Source organism: Salvia hispanica, chromosome 6 (genome assembly GCF_023119035.1).
Source record: "Salvia hispanica cultivar TCC Black 2014 chromosome 6, UniMelb_Shisp_WGS_1.0, whole genome shotgun sequence".
NCBI lineage: Eukaryota > Viridiplantae > Streptophyta > Magnoliopsida > Lamiales > Lamiaceae > Salvia > Salvia hispanica.
Window position 1 is genome coordinate 35,648,946 of NC_062970.1, and position 22,811 is coordinate 35,671,756.

At 35.6% G+C, this 22,811-nt stretch overlaps 5 protein-coding genes and 1 non-coding gene across 15 annotated transcripts in view; 3 read left to right on the plus strand and 3 right to left on the minus strand.

Moving 5' to 3' along the window:
* The window catches only part of LOC125195998 (leucine-rich repeat receptor-like protein kinase PEPR1), a 42,002-nt gene extending 36,908 nt beyond the window's left edge, over window positions 1-5,094 (plus strand). The window contains exons 9-10 of one of the 2 annotated variants that reach the window (XM_048094333.1): window positions 4,364-4,572; window positions 4,967-4,989. In XM_048094333.1, coding sequence (XP_047950290.1) covers window positions 4,364-4,572; window positions 4,967-4,970 — 213 coding nt within the window. In that variant the 3' untranslated portion in view covers window positions 4,971-4,989. Of the gene's footprint in view, window positions 1-4,363 lie in introns of both variants that reach the window. The other variant, XM_048094331.1, reaches the window with a different exon arrangement.
* Window positions 5,095-5,231: 137 nt separating this feature from the next.
* Window positions 5,232-8,326, plus strand: LOC125195999 (probable LRR receptor-like serine/threonine-protein kinase At3g47570). The gene is made up of 3 exons (XM_048094334.1): window positions 5,232-5,423; window positions 5,657-7,651; window positions 7,748-8,326. Exons 2-3 carry the CDS (start codon window positions 6,457-6,459, stop codon window positions 7,939-7,941), a joined length of 1,389 nt encoding a protein of 462 aa, XP_047950291.1. The 5' UTR covers window positions 5,232-5,423; window positions 5,657-6,456; the 3' UTR covers window positions 7,942-8,326.
* LOC125195216 (probable leucine-rich repeat receptor-like protein kinase At2g33170) lies at window positions 5,306-6,387 on the plus strand. The gene is made up of 2 exons (XM_048093397.1): window positions 5,306-5,423; window positions 5,657-6,387. The coding sequence occupies exons 1-2, from the start codon at window positions 5,306-5,308 to the stop codon at window positions 6,385-6,387; spliced, it is 849 nt and encodes a 282-aa protein (XP_047949354.1).
* Window positions 8,327-8,813: 487 nt separating the features above from the next.
* LOC125192472 (uncharacterized protein YNL011C) lies at window positions 8,814-13,525 on the minus strand. Of its 8 annotated transcripts, none has more exons than XM_048090058.1 (15): window positions 13,245-13,524; window positions 12,747-12,865; window positions 12,530-12,662; window positions 12,282-12,378; window positions 12,105-12,142; window positions 11,481-11,524; window positions 11,107-11,263; window positions 10,913-10,984; window positions 10,587-10,670; window positions 10,320-10,421; window positions 10,131-10,178; window positions 9,769-9,894; window positions 9,472-9,564; window positions 9,158-9,352; window positions 8,814-9,079 (listed from the first exon to the last, which is right to left on the minus strand). In XM_048090058.1, exons 3-14 carry the CDS (start codon window positions 12,530-12,532, stop codon window positions 9,233-9,235), a joined length of 984 nt encoding a protein of 327 aa, XP_047946015.1. In that variant the 5' UTR covers window positions 12,533-12,662; window positions 12,747-12,865; window positions 13,245-13,524; the 3' UTR covers window positions 8,814-9,079; window positions 9,158-9,232. The 8 variants fall into 8 exon arrangements, with proteins under 8 accessions (XP_047946015.1, XP_047946016.1, XP_047946013.1 ...); XM_048090059.1 differs by having other exon boundaries at window positions 12,747-12,873; XM_048090056.1 differs by lacking the exon at window positions 12,105-12,142 and having other exon boundaries at window positions 12,749-12,865; window positions 13,245-13,525.
* A 3,119-nt stretch (window positions 13,526-16,644) lies between these two features.
* Window positions 16,645-16,715, minus strand: TRNAG-GCC. The gene has a single exon. It is a non-coding gene; the product is annotated as a tRNA-Gly (tRNA).
* Window positions 16,716-16,760: 45 nt separating this feature from the next.
* On the minus strand, window positions 16,761-19,138 carry LOC125193592 (transcription factor bHLH30-like). Of its 2 annotated transcripts, none has more exons than XM_048091424.1 (2): window positions 18,340-19,138; window positions 16,761-17,416 (listed from the first exon to the last, which is right to left on the minus strand). In XM_048091424.1, exons 1-2 carry the CDS (start codon window positions 18,643-18,645, stop codon window positions 16,958-16,960), a joined length of 765 nt encoding a protein of 254 aa, XP_047947381.1. In that variant the 5' UTR covers window positions 18,646-19,138; the 3' UTR covers window positions 16,761-16,957. The 2 variants fall into 2 exon arrangements, with proteins under 2 accessions (XP_047947381.1, XP_047947380.1); XM_048091423.1 differs by having other exon boundaries at window positions 16,761-17,419.
* Between the last annotated feature and the right edge of the window lie 3,673 nt (window positions 19,139-22,811).

Below are 22,811 nucleotides of genomic sequence, written 5' to 3' on the forward strand. Positions count from 1 at the left end.
TAGTAAGTCTCCGCTTCAATCATCCTGTGGTTCGGACAAGCATCCAACAGTCCCTTGAACCAGGACCAATAAGAACTCAGAGACTCATCATATTCCTGCTTGCAATCCTAAATCTCCTTCTTCAAGGCATTCGTCTTGTTGGAAGGGAAAAAATAATCCAAGAACTCCAGCTTGAAATCTTTCCATGTGTTAATCGAGTCTGGTGGAAGCCTCAGCAGCCAAGTATTAGCCTCCCTCTTGAGGGCAAATGGGACTGCACACAAACGGTAGTCCTCCTCAGTCGCCTCGTTGGAGCGCTTTTGAATGCTAAACAGCTTACTAAACTCGTTCAAGAATTCGTAAGGACATTCGCTTCCTTCGTCCAGAGAATGTGGGCAAAACTCCGAGCACATTTGTCTTGATATCAATAGACCTCCGACGCGGGTTTGAGACTATAGCATGGGCGGGTTCACCGTCGAGATGTGCGGTGAGTGACCCTATCTCCGGATCGGGATCTACTAAATGAGCCATATTTGGGTTTTCCACCTCCTCGGTATCGGAATGCTCTGTTTCTGTTGACGACTTCGGGTCTCCTTCTCCCGACGAATTCCACTCCTTCTCACTTTCTGATTCGAACGGAAATGGGTCCACTGTCCTCAAACCTGATCTGGTGGTGATAGTGGACGTAGACTCCTTGACTTGCCACTTGTATCGGCCGCTCCCTGACCCAGATGAACTAGCCCAACTTCCAGAATGGAAGCCCGTGTTCATAAACTGTCAAGGAGAACAAAATAACATAAATTAAATTATTTACACCAAATCCTCAAACGCAATAACAATAAACGCCATCCTTCCCCGGCAACGGCGCCATTTGAACTACGATATTTTTAAGCTGCGTGCACAATATGGAATATCAAGCTTCCTGGGTCCAGAGAATCCACTAGAGAACGCTGAAAGATCTCGGTCATTGGACACACAGTATATCATTTCAAAATCTCAACCCGCGTATACTTGAATTAGTATAGGGAAGTAGGGATCGATCCCACGAGGACATATGCGAAATCATGCATTTAAAGGGCTTTTGGGTGGTATGGCTGCTGCCATGCAAATTTGGGTTGAGGAACTTATACTAGACAGAGGAAAAGAAATTTAACTATCTCTAGATCTAGTAATATTGCTACCTAATCTAGCTAGACAGACTCGATGCATGCAGTGGGGACCATTTTTCCAAAAATAGAAGTGTACGACAAAAAAGCTGCAAAATAACCAATTCTAAGCCTAACTACCTACAAATGCAAGCATCATCGGAATTTAACTGAAACATGATGAAAACAGAAAAAAATATGCTAGTAACTCAACGGCGGCCAACGGATGGAACGTCAGAAAACGCCGAGAAACCCAACAAAAACTCAGATCTCTATCTCCTAGACGAAGTAAAACAAAAACGAAGCAGAAGTTCAAAATCCATGCACAATTCAATTCCCCTGTTCAGATCCACACTTCGGATGCTAAATCCACTCCGGATCCAAGCATCCGAGACAAACTCCGGTCAAAATTATCTCCATAACTACAGATTCGCCGATTCTCCACAGATCAACAACAACAACCACAGATCAACTCACATTCCCCAGATCAAGTACGCAAAGCATCCAACAATTTGAATAACAATCAAACCTCCGGAACAAACTCCTCAAAAACAGAATTAACATAAATCAACGCAGAATCAACACCATCATAACATGAAATAAAATTCATAGATAAACAGCAAGTAGAAAAACGAACAATTCGACTTCGAACGGCGAAGTTCGACAGAAATCAAAACATAAACGCTAAAAAGTAAATGATTGTATCTTCGCCCTCCTTGAGGACGGTGTTGCACAAATTTCCCCGAAGATTAGACCTCTATTCTACCCCAGAATTCTCATTTTCCAAGTGTGTGTGTGTGTGTGAGCTGAGAGCTATCGTCTATATCATGTGTGTTGCATGCTCCTCCTTATATAGGCGTGAAAGTGGGTCCAGCAGAGGCTTCTTTTGTGTGAATTGTCTTCTTTGCCCTCAGCTTCAGACTCCCCTCATCTAGCCATTTTCTTCCTCAATTCTGCTCACTTTTCGCCTCCTTCCTTCGCTAGTCCACTTCCTTCAATTCTTCCTGGACCTGGCGAATTTCCTTCACACACCTGGCTTAAACAATGTGTTAGACCCAGTAAATGATGACTTTTCATCATATAACCGATGCATGAAATTAGCCTTATCAGCTCCATCTTGTCGTAGGCCTCCAGGACGCGGGTCCAGAACCCCTTTCTGTCTGATCTGTGCCAACAGTCGCATCCGCCGTGATGGTGTACCCCGCCTTTGCCACAACAATGAATTCAAATATTCAATCCAATTTTTATACCTCAATAGTAGCAATTTGCAAGGTCTCGGGTGATGTTGGGAATCTTACAATGCTAACCGACTTCCAAGTCTCACAAAACTAGTTGACAGATGTTAGATGTCGAGAATTACAATACTCCATATGTAAATATTTTTGCAGGGTTTCTTCCCTCTCAATTAGGCCAACTTTTACCTAATGAATACATTATCATTACAATGGAACATGTTTAGTGGTTCGATTCCAAATAAGCTCTTACTATATTTTATGGAAAGATTGAATATATTAGTAAGAAGTAACTGATGTAGCGTCTGCTTTGGAGTATCTTCACCAATGCTATTCGACACCTATTATTATAAGCGACTTGAAACCAAGTAATCTGTTGTTGGATGAGATATGGTTGGCCATGTGAAGTTGCTTTGCAATGGAGATAGCATGGTGTTAACCAACACAGTACGAACATTGGGTTACATATTCCTATACACCATGCTATACATTTTGTTTTTGGATTATGATAATACAAGTCAACCTAGTACATACATCTAAGATCTAAAGATAGATGCATCCAATCTTGTCACTCAGTGATCACTTCCACATATAATGGCATTAATTTTAAGTTGAATTTTAATTATTTGTTACCCTATACTCCATCGGGAATATTCCAATCTTATACATTACTCCCTCGTTCTTTTGTCGCTGAGTTGTATTCTCTTTTGGATTGTTAACTGAGTCATTTATTTTATTTTTTGCAAAAGGCGAATATATTTCTTCTCTCCTCTCTTCATCTCCTACTTTATTCTCCATTCACTAACTCACTTTAAACCCAATTTCTTAAATATCATGTCGAAAAGAAACGCCTCTACTGTAGACGGACAAAGGGATTACTATATTTTGGGTTTGCTTTTCTTTAATTTGTGATGAATTGTTCAAAAATGATACTCCATAGAATTCAACCTAGTACTATGTAAGTTATTCCATTATTTTTATAAATCAATCCCGGTGTACTGTTCATTTGTAATTTACTCAACCGACAATTGAAACTAGTAGTAAGGGTATTTATAAGATCCAATTAAGCATGCATGGCGTGATTTATGCAGTTCATGTGTAGAATAATTTTCATTTGATTCTTTTAAAGAGAAGTTAGCTGTCTTTCAAAAAGTTTTATCCAATAAATATTGTAGTGCTGTATAGTATATGCCTTACACAGTGACTAAAGGCAAATACACTTAATTATGCACACTAGGGCCAGTTTGGTGGACTAAATATTACTACTACTATCTGTGCTCTTTACGTCGCCCCGATTTGAGGCAATATTACACTTTTGCCCTCTTCTCCCTTAGTCTGGTAAGCCTTGAGTTCTTCCGCCCTTTGTCTTTCGAATCATGCAGGTCGATCCGAAGAGGGTCTCATCCAGAGGCTGCCCCGATGCCCGCCTTGTTGGGAAACTTCTTTGGCTCACTCACCATCAAGTAGCTTGGGTTGATTTCTCAACTCTGTAGGTTGATTTGTGAGATTATAAATTTGTTGCATGGTTTCATAATTGTGTGAATTGAGATTGCGAGGAGCTGTAAATTATAGCCTATCAACTGTTTGGGAAAATGTTAAATTGCATGTTTGCTGACTTTGTTATAAATTTCGAATCTTGTTTGCTGCCAATTGCCAAACAACATATTTTCATATCATACTAAACACTTCTTTAAAAACACATTAGCCCTAACAAGGAATCTTTAATTAATGTCAACTTACTAGTATATTGTTTATACATGTGCATGCCTCATATATTATCGTAGAAGAATATCTCCCTCTCTATCACCCTCTAATTATAATCAACAATCAACCACACCTTCCAATTTGTAGGAATGAAGAAAATGTTTTATTGCATTCTTGCATATGCATTCCTCACCGTAACCTTTCAAACACCTTGTGTAGCCAAAATGAGCCTTGCCACTGATCAAACTGCTCTTCTTTCATTAAAGCAAAACATCATCTTTGACCCTTCTCATACACTTGCAGCAAATTGGACTAATTCGAGCTCCGTCTGCAGCTGGATTGGCGTGTCTTGCAGCTTGCGTCACCAGAGTAGCTGCATTGAATCTCTCTTACATGAATCTCTCCGGCAGCATTCCACCACAACTCGGGCAGTTGTCCTTCCTTGCCTCCCTCGACCTCACCAGCAACCTCTTCAGTGGAGCGTTGCCTCACGAGCTGTCATTCCTTCACAGGTTGAAGTTCATGTCTCTCCGAATTAACAACTTCACAGGAGAGATTCCTCCTATCTTTGGTCATCTACCACAGCTAGAGTACTTGAATTTACGCAACAACAGCTTTGTAGGTTCCATCCCAAAATCCCTCTCAAATCTAACAAGCCTGCAATTCCTTAACTTAAATTACAATCCTTTAAGTGGAGAAATTCCTAAAGAGTTAGGCAGACTTGAAAATGTAGAAACTCTGTATATTGAATGGAATCATCTCTCTGGGGCTATACCATCAACGATTTTCAATATGTCGAAGCTGGTGTTTATCGGGTTTACAGGCAATGGTTTGAGTGCAAGTCTTCCAGTAGATATGTGCACCAATCTTCCATTTCTTGCTGAGATTTATTTTTCTGAAAATCAGCTAAGTGGCGCGATTCCAACAAATTTATCGCACTGTTCACAACTACAGCTGCTGTCCCTCTCCTACAACTCATTGGTGGGCAGATACCTGCAGAAATCAGCTACTTAACATCTCTTCACACTTTATTCCTCGGTGGTAACAATTTGAATGGTATTGTTTTTATTCTTACCGCACTATATTGATGTATAAATTTGTGTATGTTTGTTTGAAATTTTGAATAGTCATAATTATTTGACAGGTACACTACCAGTTGAGATTGGCAACCTTCACAACTTGATTCTTTTTGCTGTTGAACAAAATAAGATTGAGGGCTCATTACCTTTTAGTATTTTCTTGAATATGTCTTCCCTGCAAGAATTAAACCTATGGAGCAACAAGTTCACGGGGAATCTTACAAAGGATGTTGGGAATCTTACAACGCTAACCGTCTTAGCAATTTCAGAAAACTACATGACAGGTAAAAAGTCTTTTAGTAATAAATAAAAACAAAACTAAAATATTTAACGTGAGTTGAATTCTTATCTTATCAATCCAAATGCAACTGGTCGCAAAAATGTTAAGATTGCCTAATTTTTTAGATAATTGTATCTACACTACATATATCTTTTACTTACCAAGCTGAAATACATCAAATATCCAGAATTACAATTTCATTACACTTGGCACTTTAATCTAATCTTTTGCATGCAGGGTTTATTCCCACTGAAATTGGCCAACTTAACCGGCTGAAAAGTATAATTTCAGAAGACAATAACTTGAGTGGTTCCATTCCACATGACCTCTTTAACATTTCTACTCTTGAAGCTCTTTCATTTGCTGGGAATGCCCTCTCCGGAGTTCTTCCAACCACTTTGTGCAAAGATGAAGCTCTTCCCATCCTTGAATATCTTTTTCTTTGCCAAAATTCCATTTTTGGACCAATACCCAACTCTATCTCCAATTGTTCTCATCTCAGAATTCTCGCGCTTTATGGAAACAAATTGAGTGGTTTCATACCTACTGATCTAGGCAACCTAAGACTTCTCCAACGCCTTGAACTGTTCAGCAACAATCTTTCTTCAAACCTCGATTTCATTACCTCATTGTCAAATTGCAGGTCTTTAAATCGTTTGGCTTTAAGTAATAATCCTCTGTATGGCGCCATTCCACCTTCTATCGGGAATTTATCTTCCTCACTCCAACAAATCTATGCCGCCGGCTGCAAATTGAACGGCGCCATTCCTGTTCAAATAGCCAATTTAACAAGCTTGATGACCTTGGATTTACATGACAATGGGTTATCTGGCAATATTCCTCTTTCTATTAAACACTTGCATAACCTTCAACTGTTAAATCTTGGTGCAAACATGTTGCAAGGTCCCTTTCCAGAGGCTATATGTTATTTATACAACCTGAATGGTATAGCGATTCGCCAAAATTAATTCTCAGGTTCAATTCCTAAATGTTTGGGAAATGTCTCTTCTTTAAGAGTTGTTTTTCTAAATGCCAACATGTTTCATTCAAGCATACCGTTGAGCTTATGGGACCTTAAAGATTTGCTGAATCTTGATTTGTCCTCAAATTCATTAACTGGGTTTATACCTCGAGAGATAAGTAACTTAGGAGCAACAATATCTATTGATCTCTCCATGAATCAGTTGTCAGGGTCTATTCCCGACACTATTGGAAAGTTGCAGAATTTGGCAAATCTTTCTTTGGCAAATAACAGACTAGAAGGTTCTATTCCAGTTTCCATGGGAAGCATGATCAGTTTGGTGACTCTTGACTTGTCCCACAGCAACCTCTCTGGTTCAATTCCAAAGTCTTTGGAAGAGCTTCAATACCTCAACTATTTCAATGTCTCTTTCAATAGTTTGAGTGGAGAAATACCTAGTGGTGGCTCTTTCAGAAACTTTACTATGGATTCTTTTAAGGGCAATGGGGCATTGTGCGGAATCCCTAGATTCCTTGTCCCTGTTTGCCCAGGAGTTTCTAATCATGTACTATCAAAGAGGAAGAAGGTGGGACGAGCTTTATTTGTGGCTTTTGGGGTTGTGGCTTTCATTTCGTTTGTATCTTTGGCTTTTATCTTAATCAGATGCAAAAGGAAAGTTAAGACAACTAGAGAAGTTGATGAGATGATATCCGTTGTTCCAGAAAGAATATCTTATTATGAGCTTATGCAAGCAACTGAACAACTCAGTGAGAGCAATTTACTTGGAATTGGAAGTTCTTGCTCTGTTTACAAAGGAATTCTTAATGATGGGAATGCTGTCGCTGTTAAGGTGTTCAATCTTCAACTACAAGGCATTTCAAGGAGATTTGATGTCGAATGTGAGATACTTCGTAGCATTCGGCATAGGTGTCTGACCAGCGTTTTAAGTTGCTGTTCCAATGAAGAGTTCAAGGCATTGGTGCTTGAATATATGCCCAATGGAAACCTTGAGAAATGGTTATATTCTCGTAATGATTGCTTGAATTTTATGGAAAGATTGAATATAATGATTGATGTTGCATCTGCTTTGGAGTATCTTCACCATGGTTGTTCAACACCTACTGTTCAAAGCGACTTGAAGCCTAGTAATGTGTTGTTAGATGAAGATATGGTTGGCCATGTAAGCGATTTTGGGATAGCAAAGTTGCTATGCAATGGAGATAGCATGGTGTTAACCAACACCCTGGGAACACTGGGTTACATTGCTCCAGGTGATTTGTTATTCTACATCAATTATGTATGTACTTTTTAATAAATGAAGTCTTTTGTTTACTGACTGGTAGAGTATGGCTTTTTTGTGATTTTAGAGTATGGTTCAGAAGGACTAGTCTCTACAAGGTGCTATGGTGTGATGTTGATGGAAGTATTTACGAGAAAAAGGCCAAGTGACGACATGTTTGTTGGAGATCTAAGCTTGAAGAGTTGGGTTGAAAAGTCAGTTCCAGAATTCACATATCAAGTTATGAAAAGTCAGTTCCAGAATTCACATATCAAGTTATAGATGCCAACATAGTAATGAATGTTGAAGAAGAAAATGGTGACAAAATTGTGGAATTCACAACATCCATATTGGAGTTGGCATGCAAGTGTTCTGCACATTCCCCTAATAAAAGGATTAATATGAAGGAAGCTATAGCAGAGCTGCAGAAAATCAAACATGGGTTTTTGGGATGAAGCTTAAATCACAGAGGGCAACACCTTACTTTTATTTGGTGAAGCAAATGCGGAGAGGGTTATGAGCCTTGCATTGCTATCAGTGTAATTCCATTCACCGTTTTGTTCTATGTTTTCTATGCTTTGTTCATTGAACTTATCTATATCTACGTTCTACATCTAATTTTATGTTTTCAAACTTCGTCAGCTAGTAGATCTGAAATTTCTCCCAATTTTTTCTGCTTCTTAACTCCAATGATAGGAATTAGTAGATGATAATGAGGTAAAATGAGAAATTGTCACCTTATTTGGTAAAGCAAATGCAGAGAGGGCCGACGTATTTATGAGTTTTGCATTGCTGTGTAAATTGACAGTTTTGTTTTATGTTTTCTATGCTTTATTCATTGAACTTATCTTTATCTACATCAAATTTTATGTTATCAAACACAGTCACCAATTAGATCTGAAATTACTCCCAGTTTTATGCTTTGAATTATTCTTCTGATGAAAGGGACTATTTCAAATTTTATGATAGTACAAAAGTAATTCAGAATTGAAATGGATATATTGACACTCATAAAAAAAAGAACGAATTTGAATGAAGAAATGGCAATTTTTAAATGTAAGATAGTAGAAAGTAAACAATTTAATCTACTCAACACCAAAAATGCTTCCATCTTTAAGTTTGATTGTTTTAATTGAAGCAACGGTATGCATCAATGCCATTTAAAAGAAGATTGTTCAGAAGTGGAGTAGTATACTATAGTAGTGCCCATTCTTGGTTTCAGAGAGAAGAGATTAATCAATTTACTACATACAACATCCTGTATTGCAAATCTAGCCATTACATCTACCCATATCTACTAAAGTTTCCTACCACATCTCAATCTTCAAAAAATACATGTACAAATGCTGTACTAGAATCGAGTGAATACCACCCATCATCAGGTAAAAATCAAGAAATGAGCTCCAGCCAATACCTTCACCTAGATAAATTTTCCCAATCAAAAAACCGAATAAAGTATCAATCATAACCTGCAACGGAAGAGGTTTGAAGCATTCACCTCAGCAGAAGAGGCCCAACAGAAACTAAGATAATGATCTGTGTGGAACGCGAAGAAATTGGAACTGAACCTAGATCAAGTTGAAGTTATGTCCTTTGTCGTGGATTCAGTCAACAGATTCGCCATAGACTGTATTAGGGATGTCGGATCATAGATTATGCCCGCTGCTGCATCGTGTACTGATTCAACAGTTACCTACAATTTCAAGATAACCAACAAAAGATTAACACGTCAGAAGCAATTCACATGCTACTAAAGCAACGCTGTTTAGTAGCTTTAGTTCACGTGTATATATTGCATCAAAGAACACATACCACATGAGAGATCCCTTGCGCAGCCAATTTATCAGTATCAATGAGAATCTGACCACCTTTGGGCACAAATATTGTGTTGATGTATTGGTTAGGCTACAAAAAGATGCGAAAAATATTTGGGTTCATATTTAAGTTTTTTTATGGTCAAAATAACACAACTCACATAATTACATGAGGTAGAGTCAACCATATATAGTTGAGTAAAATTCAAGAAGAGTTTCTCATGTTTCACAAAACACTAAGCAACGATAAAAGAATAAAATAAATAATTTTATAAAAGAAAGTTGGGATACTTACAGGACTGTTTAGACTCTTATGAGGATCGCCATACGTTCTGTTCAGAGCATCGGCAATAGCTGTCACAAAGCAGGAAGCTGTAAAGCCGCCAGTTTCTCTATCATGCGTACCATTCAAGAGAAGCACCTTCAAAAAACGACAACATTCAAGACATGATTGATTGTAAGAAAATGAGATCATCTGAACATAACATAGATACAATCATATGAACATACGTATATGGCAAAAAAAAAAAAGTTAATAATGGTAAAACCCATTACACAGCCGAAAATTCAATTAAAGAGATCAAATCATATTAATTAGGCAAGAAAAACTGAAGGACGTACGATCAAGATATTTCAAGCTTAAAAATGTATTAATACCTTGGGACATGATCTTGAAGAAATACTTTCACCAATTCCACGTAAAACCTGAAAAGAAGGCCTCAAGTTATGTACTCAATGCTCAAAAGGGGGTATTTAAGCTAAAGGGTCACAAATAGTGACAAGGTTTTAAGCATAGCATATAACAACCCAAAAGAGGGTGTTTACAAGAGAGGGACCAGTGCTTACAAGAGAGGGGCATATCGAAGTAAACAGTGAACCCATGGCATAGATAATGCAGTCGACGCTGTTCAGCTGATCTAAGACAGATGGATTTACAGAAGGAAATACCTGTAACAAAAACATAAAATCATGAGAAAGTATTTCAAATCGAGAACGCGTTCATTCCTTGGCCTTGAGTCTGGTTGTTAGAAGCATGTAACATGTGCATACAGCATAATCACAAACTTAAATTATGAGTCGTAATCCAATGATACAAGCTAAAAGAGCTCCTACCTCATGCAATAAATTGCTGCCTTCGCTAGACATGTAAAAGACCCGCTTTATTCTTGAAGGAAGAGTTCGAACTGAAGAGTGACTCTGTAGAAGAAACCACCTCTTCAATCAAACATACAGGAATTTACACTGTGATGCAGTACCCAAAGAAAAATAGAAGATGAGTTGAAAAATAAGACCAGGACCTGTCCAATAATAAAACCTCAAATCGTATGAACTGATAACACAGTGCTATACTGGCGAAAATTGAGGGATTTTATCAATCACTACCAGCCAGCGAAACTAAAGAGGGATATCAACATACGTGAACTTTTAATCATATTTACCTTATCTATAGGCTGCATAGATCCACTGGTTGGATGTGAAATTTCATTCTGACCCCGTATTATGGTTCCATCCTAGAAAACAATCAAAGAAAGTGTAGATTTTAACTTGTGAAATCAACTCATAATTAAATTTCACAAGCCTGGCATGGTGCGATGTCAGAAAGCATCCTATGGCGAAATACATGTATTCGTACCCATAATTCACAGCCCAAGGTAAGCCTATCATTTGTGGATATAACTGGTAGGACCAGGCTTTCTGTTGGAATTTGTGACACACGTGAAAACAAGAAAATTGCAGCATCTAGAGACTGAAAGAATATCCGAGCTCCAGCAAAGAAAAAATTTCCGATGCTGCAAGTAAGAGAAGACTGAGCTGATATTCATTTTAATTTTGAAATAAAAAGAGCAAACATAACACATATACAGCATGTTGATTCGATCCTGCATTGAATGATAATTTGCAAAGGAAACTCTACCAATCAATGAAATCCAGAGATAGACAGACAGTAGTAATACATTCAATACAAGAATATGTATTTTGGGAATTTTATCAGACATAACTGAGTACCTTCCGTTGCTGAAACAGAATACTTCATCCGACCTTCTAAGGATCTGCAAATTATAGTTTTTCCCTATATTTATAATGAGCATAATTGTATAAACCACTAAAACAGAAACGTGGTAATACAGGTGTGGACTGTTTATTCTAGAAAATTCAGCATATTCCAAAGACAGCATCAAGGATATTATATGGTCTCACCAAATTTGGCACATATATAAAATCACTAAATAGACAATGGTTAAAGATAATTAGCCCTCACATTCTAACATATCATTCAAACGAAATCGTATTCAAAAGATTCAAAACGTAATTAGTGACCAAAGCTATTATACCAAATGCTAACTCAAATCAATACTATTTGGGGCTGTTCGGTTTGCAAGATTATATTTCATTATTGAATATGTATTGTGTTTGGTTCATAAGATTGAATCCCACAACTTAATCCTAGATGGAGAGTCTTACGATAATTAGTCATAACCACCCCCTCTAGCAAAAATAATCTCACAACTTATCCTAGATGGATCATATGATAATGAGTCATGGCAACCGAACTTCATCAAAACTATAAAAATACTTTCCGTGCCAAAAAAATAGAAAAACACTAATGCGGTAATGCCATTTAACAAGTACCAAATGATCCATCTTGGAGAAGTGGAAATCAATAAGCCCTACCAAAGAAACAGAGTAGTGACCACTAGGCAATACAAAGCTATTTCAGAGAAATAAGTTAGAACAATGAGATATGCAAGCTTGAGAAAGCACTGAGTAATAACTAATAAGAGCAACATGCTCAGGACTAACACGGACCTGATTCTGGAAATAAACCAAAAATGCTCGAATAGTCTCCCTGTATGGTTTTGAGACACCTGTCCACAGAGAATGGTTTCCTTCTACAATATCGTACCTGTTGAATTGTCAACTTATCAGACAAGCAATCATTGTTCAAAAAATACAGTAAATTCGCAAGAAGATCTCAAGACTTCAGATGAAAATAGCCCAAAGAAGAATAAAGAACCAGTGGAAAGGGATCACTAAAACAAGATTTCTCTCACTACCATTCGAACTTCGCCTTTTGTGCTTCAAGGGGCAACCGGTGACCTAGCAATGTCCGAACTGCAAGACCCTCAGAGGTACTCGGATCAGATAGTCTCAAGCATCTCGACCGAATGTCTCCAACAGCTGGCCCTCCTGCAAACAAGAATCCATGTCAGTATCACATGATTCCTCAAAACCTATGTCAGTTCCTGAAATGACAGGGTCAATATACAACACACCAAGAACACGAACAATCTCCGCCGTGCTCCCCCCATCATCAGAAACAGGGAGAACATGAGCCACATGGACTGTTAAGCTCTTGAGCTCTTCCACAACACCATTGAAGGCAGTTCCTCCTGCAACACTGCAAAGTTTCAATATTGCTTCGACACGAAAGATAATGAAAATCTTCGTTTCACATCAATATAATGCAGGTTTTATATCAAATTCTCCACTACAACTACATGATCCTTAGATTCCAATTCACCCATTTTCTTATGTCAGACTTATTAACATGGCAGTGCTAAAATCACATTGGTTGATTAAAATGCAAAAACGGGTTAGCAGTTGAGAGCACAATCACAATACAAAATTTTCTTGTTCATTAATCCTAATTAGGCATTGGTTAAGGCTTAATTACCAGGAAATCATCAAGAACTAACATTCAAATCCCAGCATTACGAAATCCAAAACACCCAATTTTTCATTAGCAAGAAAGTAAAAAAGATGACGTACCCGAAAAGACAAGCAAAGAGGGGTGAGAAGAGAGGCTTTTTGGAGAGGTGGAAGCAGAAGAGCAGTGAGAATGATGGGAGGGAATGGGATTAGAAGAGGGCGCCATGAGAGAGAGGTTTCTGGAAAATGGCGTGGAACGGTGATGAGAGAGAAGAAGGAAGGGAAAAGAGATTTGATTTGGGGTATTTAAAAGAGAATGAGGAGGCTTGAAAAGCGGGGGTCCCAAACAAGTATCCGCCATAATCACTGTTGTTCAAGCCAACACTCTCCTCCACCTGAATTTCAGTACTATCTCCTATTTTCCCTTCTATTTCCAATTTTATCTTCGACCTTTCAAACTTTTTTTTTGTCTTATAGTAGCATCAATTTTGAAATGCATTTACTATAAATAAAGAGCGAAAATGGTATCTGATCTTTCATTTTCGCGTACCTGATCTTTATTTTATATCGTTTTTAGTATCTAGTGACAAAAATAACCCTAGGTAATAAATATGTGATTTTTTTTCATGGAGGATATTTTTAGAAATTTCAATTAAATGGTATACCAAATATGTGATTATTTTTTCTTCCTTTCTTATTTCTTTTTTTCTTATTTAGTTCCTTATTCTTTCTTTTTTCTCATTTTCTTCTTTCTTTTTAGTATTTTATCTTCCTTTCTTTTTTTCTTTTTTCTCCTTAATTTATGTTTCTTCTTCCTTCTTTTTTTCTTTTTTCTTCTTTTTCTTCTTTCTTTTTAATGTTTTATACATACATCTTATTGCATTATATAAATAAAAAACAAAATTCCTAATTAAATTAATTATTTAAAATAATTAAATTAATTGAATATATTTTATTAAATTATTTTATACTCATTTTAAGGTTGAAACACCTAACTAATAATATTCAACTTTTATATCATTACAGTTCACAATGTTAAATTTTTATTACGGCTATATTGATTAGTTAATAATAATAATTATTATTATTATTATTATTACATAATATTATGTGATTTATAATTTATATAATTATACTACAATTATTTATTAATTACTATTAGTTTTTAGTATTATAATAATAATATTATTATAATAATTAAATATAATTATAACTATAATTAAATTTATATTTGAATGATATTAAAAATGAATTAATTATTAATTTATAATATTAAAATAATAATATTAATATTGATTAATAATAATAGTATAATGAATTAGGATAATGAAAGAAGATATTATAATATCACTTTTGGTACTAATTTTATGGATGTCCAAAATACCCTCTATGACATAAATGGGAAAATATATTTGTTTAAAGGGCATTTTGGGAAGAAAATTGCATCAGGTACCAAAAATGTGATTTATAGGTACCAAAAACGATATAAAATAAAGATCAGGTACCATTTACGTGCGAAAGTGAAAGATCAGGTACCATTTATGTAGTTCACTCATAAATAAAAACTAATGTTGAAGACTTGAGTTTGAAATACAACCTCTTTCAGAGGCTATTCATCCGGATATCGGGCATTGGATATTTCTCGATTCGATTCAAAAGTAATATGGATATTGAGTACTATATGATAATCGTAATTTGGAATATCGGATCGAGTTCTAAGTACTTATATTTCAGAAAAATCTAGATTATCCAATTGAATATTGGATATATATCGAAAGGATAACCCAATTTTATTAGTCCAAATAACTTTTACAAACAAATTCCATAGAAATTCCCTTGAGGTTAGATTTATAACTGAATTAATTGAAAGCCAATAAAATCAATACCAATCTACTCCCTTCTTTAATTGATTCAACCCTAGTTTTCCATTTGTCATATTTATTTGCTTTCATTTATGCATGTTTAGTTACATATAAAACAATACTTATATTCAACTCTTTTTGTCTAAATAATAGTAGTAGTAATTAAGAAATATATGTTGCATTACTTAAATTTTAAATATTAATCTATCTGAATAACATACTGCATTAGCATTTAGCTACTTTTTAGCACTACTAAATAATTTATTGATAAAAGGCCGAGTCTTGGCAAGAGCAGGAAACTACGCTGTGCTGCCAAAGCTCTTATGTTTCAATGTCTCATAAAATATAAATTTGTTTTTATATAATCTATTTATTGATTTAATTTGATTAAATTGATTTATTGAGAAAATTGATTGAAAAAATTGAAATTTCATTTGTAAAAGTTTTTCATTTTGATCCTTCTTGTATCGATTCTAATTGCACAGGGCTTATCTCATAGTTCCAAATTTAGTTACACTAGAAAAGTGACGAAAGAAGATTTTACCAGTTCAGATCCTCTATAAAGACCTTTGGACTTTTATAAGTGAATTTGAAGACAATCTAATGACTACTTTCACCAAGAAAGAAACTTAAAACGGTTTCACTTATCCAAGTATGAATAATATATAGAGTCCTATTAATCACAAATCCACTCTTAAAGACCGAACTAGAGACCAAATTAGAGTCATCCATTTTCTTAATCTTGTGGTTAGGATTAATATACAATTAATTTAATATTTTATTTAATAAAAACTTTTTTATTTTAATTTTAATTTTTTAATTTTTTTTAATTCTTTTTACATTTTTTTTAATTTTTTTTATTAAATAAAAACTTGTCAAAGTAAATAATGAACTAAATGAAGTATGTTATGAACTTATTACTTCATTCCGTTAGTTTATTACTTTATTTATTCATGTTATTACTTCATTCTATTAGTTTATTACTTCATTCCGTTAGTTTATTACTTCATTCAGTCATGCTATTACTTCATTCCATTAGTGTATTACTTTATAATGTGTTATGACATAATTATCTTTCAGTTGGGTTTAGGATTATTACTTCATTCTGTTAGTTTATTACTTCATTCCGTTAGTTTATTACTTCATTCTATTAGTTTAGTATTTCATTCCGTTAGTTTATTACTTCATTAAGTCATGCTATTACTTCATTCTGTTAGTTTATCACTTCATTCAGTTATGTTATTACTTCATTTCATTAGTTTAGTACTCCATAATGTGTTATGACACAATATATAATGAGTGCGAAAAATTACTTCATAACATACATTCATTTAGTTCATTATGTAGTGAATATAGTTCATTATTTACTCCAGCAAGTTTTTATCGAATAAAAAAATTTAACTTTTTTTTAAAAAAATAAAAAAAATTAATTTTTTTTAAAAAATAAAAAAAATAACTATAAGATTACCAAATTTAGTCACTAGTTCGGTATTTAAGAAGGGTTCGACATTGATCACAACTCATAGTATGTAGTATTAATTACTAATTATAATAATAACAAACAAAATGTGTTTGTACGAGCAACTTATTAAATTCTTTAAACAACAAATAAAACCTTAGATTCATTTATCAGGTCCAAATAAAAGAAAATTAATATATGCACCAGCCGGGAATCGAACCCGGGTCTGTACCGTGGCAGGGTACTATTCTACCACTAGACCACTGGTGCTTGATATGTATTTAGATAAGTTTTAACTATATAACAAGTTTCATATGATCTTGCAAACAAATGTGCTAGTACCTATTCACCAAGAGAAATGGTCAATATTCAGATGCAAATTACACTTATGAATGGAGTTCATACCCCAATTCAAACCATTTTGGACCATTACAACATACAAATCATGAAAAGCCACACAATATAGCATTCACCACCATCATCATCTACAACACTATAGCACCACACAACTCTCACTCCAACAAGTTCGACGAAGAATCGATGCAAGAACCACGCTGCCTCTTACGAGAGATAAACAGTTGCTCAGCAGACTCCGCCAATGCAGACACCTTCTCAACAATATCGCTCAAAGCTGCACGAACCAAACCAACCACACCGTCGTCCCCTTCAACTGACGTGATCAAGAACGCAATCTTCACCCTGCTTCCCAACGTTGATACCTCGGACTTCACCACTTGAACTGGTAGTCTTTTCATCACCTGCCTCACATCAGACAGCAGATCAGGCCAGTGTTCGCAGCAGAGCGAGGCCATAAGCAAGAACGAGCCATCACCACTATGATTCTCCACTCTTTCGACTCTTACTTCATCCGTGTCCATCGGGATGTGCAGGCCTTCGCTGGCTAGTGACGCGGTTTCCCTCAGTTGCTTTATTTGGCTAACGACTTCAGCTAGTAGAGTCGCCTTGTCCATCTGCTAATTGACAAAATAACTTTCATTAAACTGAAAATTAATGCATAAAACAAGTTCTGCATAAAAGTTCCTTAAAATTATCATAAACATGTCAACTAGAAACATCTATGGCTAAAACACAATGAAAAATCAAATTAGACAAAGTCAGAGTCTGACAAAACACAGCATCCGATTGATGCAGACACATAGTAAAGTATATATAACTAGTGTGGTTTGTCAATCTTTGCATTAAATCATAACTAGGGAGGGTCATTACTGTCAAGTCAAAATTTGCAGCAGATGTCGTAGTCACTGCTCAACGTTACTTGATCACGTCTAACTCATTATTGAATCCAGACAACAACAATGTGTCATATAATATCAGCACAAAAACAAATAATTGGTGCAAAAATTGACTTGTGAGACTCAACATAAAATGTAATCCCCACCCACATCTGCAGGTAGTTAGCCTTCCATCCAACCAAAATCATCATTCAATCACATCAAAGTATAGCCTCACTTCCTAAATACAGAAGAAATGTTTGATTAGATAACAATGGAGTTGAACATTGCAAGAGTAGAATACCTCACTTACTAAATTCAAAGGACAATATACTCACACGCGTCTAATATTTTAGTCGAGTATAGTAATAGAAGACACACACAGTCCACATTCCATGAAGACAATCAATCCCTAGTTCATAAAAAACTCAGTCTTTTCCTACTATTTAGCATTTAACCTCTCATGAAAGGGGGCTAAACAAGAAGTGCATCAGATCAATGATATAAAAGCACACGAGTAGTCAATATTACCAATCAAACAATAGACAAAAATGATGGAAAATGTAAACAAACTATAAAACTACATCTTAAAGCACACTAGTAATCAACAATAGAACTAATCAACATTCAAAAGCAAGCATCTATACATTGACACAACGGACCTTTTCATTGTTCGGTACAAGCTCACGGAGGCTCTCCAAATGTGCATTGATTCTTTCCCTCCTTCGTCTCTCTGCCTCGCTATGACTCCTCAAAGCCTCTTCTGTCTTCGTCCCTGAAACCCCTTTTCTTTTCCCCACTCTCCCACAAGCCTTGACTAACTCCCCCTTCTCACCATCCAACACCAAAGAATGCTTAACAGGGGTAGACAAACACCCCCGTTTTTCAACATTCATAGTTGAGTTATGCAGCAATTGATACACATCAGACTCAATGCTGAAACCATACTCATTCTCACACTGCATCATACTACAAGATTCTTAAATGTGTAGTTAAAGTGAAATGTAAAAATCTCAATATCAAGACAAATAATATTCGTTGCAAGATATCAGCACAGAGCATGCCACAAATAACACATGCTTCATGAGTCAAAGTAATAATCTTGAGTCACTAATATAAAGCTTCAAGAAATTCTGAAAAATAGGCGTCAGCACAAAATGAAAGTTTTTTCAAAAACTTGAAAATAGGATTTATGGGTCGAGGCCAGGGGGGCGAGTGGCGAGGGAAAACCAGAAAGCAAGCATTTTTGACTGAATTTTGAGGGTTGCAACTGAAGGGATTGTGATTATCAGCAATGGCGTGGACATTGCTTTAATTATATGAAGGGGGGATGACAAAATCAAGAAGGCGAAGTGGTAGTGGGATAGGATGAAGACGCAGAACTAGAGGCAAATTAGCTTCTTTTTCTTTTTGACGGTGTCGAATTCCTGCATTTCTAAATCTCTTGCAAACTCAAATTGAAGAAATTAAGGGGGATAAACGAATAGCATAACTTTGTGTGATATTTATATTGCATTCGGAACGGAACTACTACTAAAAAATACACAAAAATTTAGTCAACGGACAGCGAATTTTTAACTGCAGCTAACTAGAATCGCTGATTATTCGGTTCGTCATCGAAACAAGTAAAAGTAAAACCATTTTTTTTTTGGCTTTTGGTAATAACCAGCTGGTTAAATTGAAATAACCGATTAATAAATAAATTATGATTTATTAGAATTTTTTTAGCTCACTCCACATTAATCTACTAGTATTTGCATGTCACTAATATAAGACTGTTTGATAAATACTGCTCTAAAAATTGATAAATACTGCTCCTTAAGTTGCACTTTTAGATAATTTACTTTTAGATAATTTTTTAAATGCCCTTCAACCTTGCTATGTTTGGTAGGAGTGCTAACTTGTTCATAGATTTCCATTCACAGATGAATTATCATTCCTACCAAAACATATCATAAGGGTATTATTATACTCCCTCCGTCCCAGAGTATTAGACCAACTTTCCTTTTTGGGATGTCCTAGTATATTAGACTCATTTCCTTTTTTTAGCAAAAAGCAACTATCTTATTTTATTCTCCACCTACTTTTTTCTCTCGTATCTCTCCTACTTTTTCCCTCTCTCATACTTTACTCTCTCCACTTTAATTATTTAAATATCAATTCCTTAAATCATGTGCCCAAAAGAAGTGAGTCTAATACTCCGGGACGGAGGGAGTATGATTCTTTACATATTTAGACTCTCTCTCCTCTTTCTCTTCTTTATTTTTACTCTTTACCTTTTTTCTCATAATTTTTCTATACCCGATTCCTAACTTAATATTTTAATTTCATCATCATTGCGCAGTTACGCACCAATGTTGTTGACCCTCTCCGCTGTAATAAGTCTCTAATATTACAACTCGCCAACCCACTGTAATAAATCTCTAATAATACAACTCGCACGTTATGAGTGAACTACTATTCATACTATTCTCTTAGTAGCTGAGTCATATTTCTTTTTGGATTGTTCTATTGCAGCTAAGTGAACTACTATGTATACTATTCCCTCGGTAGTTGAGTCATATTTTTTTTTAGATTGTTCCATTGCAGCTGAGTTATTTCTGATAAAATTTTATGGGTTCCATTCTAAAACCAATTGGTAATAGGAGGAGTTAGTTTCAATTGCCAACACCCTCCCTCAAACCCTTCAAGGTGAACCTTGGAGGGGTTGGACTTTTTTCTAATCGATTGGACAATCGGCCCAATTTTTTTCGATCGGTTGGACCACTTGGCCCAAATTTTAAGTCCAGATATACTGCTGGGTCAGTCATTTTTCCGGTTTCGGCCCAGATATACTGCTGGGTTAGATAAATTTGACCTACAGTCGGCGACCCGCTCTGGTACCATGATAGAAATCCATGGGTTCCATCCTAAAACCAATTGGTGATAGGAGGAGGGGCCCATGAGACTTATATACTCCTACTAGTTTTAGTTTTCTCTTGACGCCGATGTGAGACAGTTATATGTTATTTTTAGTTTTAATTGCCAACAATATCATTTTTTGACAAAAAGTACTTTATTCTCTCTCATCTCTCTACTTTTTTCATTTCTAATTTATTCCTTCTTTTATTCAACTCATTTAAAACAATTTTTCTTAAATCTCGTACCGAAAAGAAGTGCCTCTATTACGGAGGGACGAAGTGAGCATTATAATTGTGAATTGTGATGGCGTAATAATGGCCCATGACTCAATGTTTAAGTAAAGCTTCGAATAATTTTTTGTCAATTCTTTTGATTTTGAATGAGTAGCATTAGTATTCTCTTCATCCTCTTTTAGTCATCATCTAATTTTTCTACTTCAAAAATAAAATTGAATCGAGTGAAATTATTTGATATTCATATTAGTATACCATATTTGGTCAACTGCCGCCTAAACTACTCACTTTGACATCAGATTCTTGACAATCTATAATTAATTTGAACGAAGACATAGGATTTCAATTATTTTATATTCTCTCCGTCCCGCTTAAGATGACACGTTTTCCTTTTTAGTTTGTCATAACTAAGATGACACATTTCCTTTTTTGGTAACTTTCTCTCTCCAATTAATACACTCAACCACTTTTTCTCACTCCTATTAAAATATCCATATTTCTTTATCTCTCTACTTTAATACTTATACTCACCTTCTCTCTCTCCAATTAAACACTTTAACCAATAATTCCTAAAATCCCGTGCCGGCCAAGTAATACGTCATCTTAGTCGGGACGGAGGGAGTAGTTGACTTAGCTACTATTCGTTGAGAGGTATCTTTCTCATCAACATTTTGACTTCTTATTGGAATTGTCGAGTCTAGATTCAGTTTACCTGCAGGCCTAATTTTGAACCTCATATTGCTAAGAAAAAAGAACGTTGATGATTAGTCTAGTCAGTGATGTATTTAGAAATTTAAACAATTCGATGAAAAATGTCTTTACAAAATATTAAACGGAACCAAATTATTTCGTAAAATCGTGCGACTTGTCAATAAAGTTTCATTCCTTTTCTTATAAGTAAACCCTCTTCTTTGTTAACCTAAACCCTAAGACCTAATTATTTTGTTGTGCAATATAGGGATGATGGGCTGTAATGTAGTATAGCAGATAAAATAAAAGGCCCAAATGATTATAAGCCATAGAGTACTTCAAAAAGAGGAAATGATGAATCTCAGTTCAAAAGGCAGAGCTTATTTATTTGAGAATGGAGACGCTACGCCATTAATTTTTAAATTGATTTTGACATAAAAATTCAACAGCAGCTAGCCAAGTAGTTCATATAAACAGATATGGTACAAATTTCATGTCTTTAAAATGAAGTAGAGGAGCTTCCCTTCCACGAAACAGAGTTTTGAATCTATTTATGCTTCACCGTGTTTCTAAGGTAGACATGGACATTCAAATGCATGCATATTTGCTACTATTTCCTTCTATAAATAGACTTTCCCTTTTCAATTGATTCATAAATCCAACACTTATCTCCACCAAATATAGCCATCACATTTTCAAGAAATGGCCCTTGCACCTTCTTGGAAGCTTCTCGTTGCAGCAATCATGCTGCTACACCTCTGTGTTGGGTTTTCTTGTATTCATCTAATGAGCGCAGCGGAAATTGCATACAAGAATACAGATCTAGATTCATAATCATATTGCAAGTTGAGCATGTAAAACACAACGGAACTAAATCTTACTTGTTGTGTTGTTTTCTTCTGCGATTGAATCCTGCAAGTTGAATCCACTACTATCGAGGTCCACGTGCAATCCAATCCGATGCAGGAACTATCCCGGTACAATTGCTCCGTAGAAGAATGCTAGGAATTCTCTCTACAAAGCTTTACGTATTTTCTCTCTAATGTTACGCTATTTCTCATGTCCCACAATGGAGAATAAATAACCATTATATAGATGAAGAGTCACTAGGGTTTCATGATTGTTGGGCTTATGAACTAATATAATTATAGCCCAACTATAATTAATTAATCTATATTAATCTAATTCTACCCATTTCCTTTCAATCTCCCACTTGGACTAGCATTAGATATAATACACAGTTCCAACTTTGTACCCTTGAGCGGATCAAAATACACTTATAGTGTGACCCTTTAGGCCCTCATTATCGA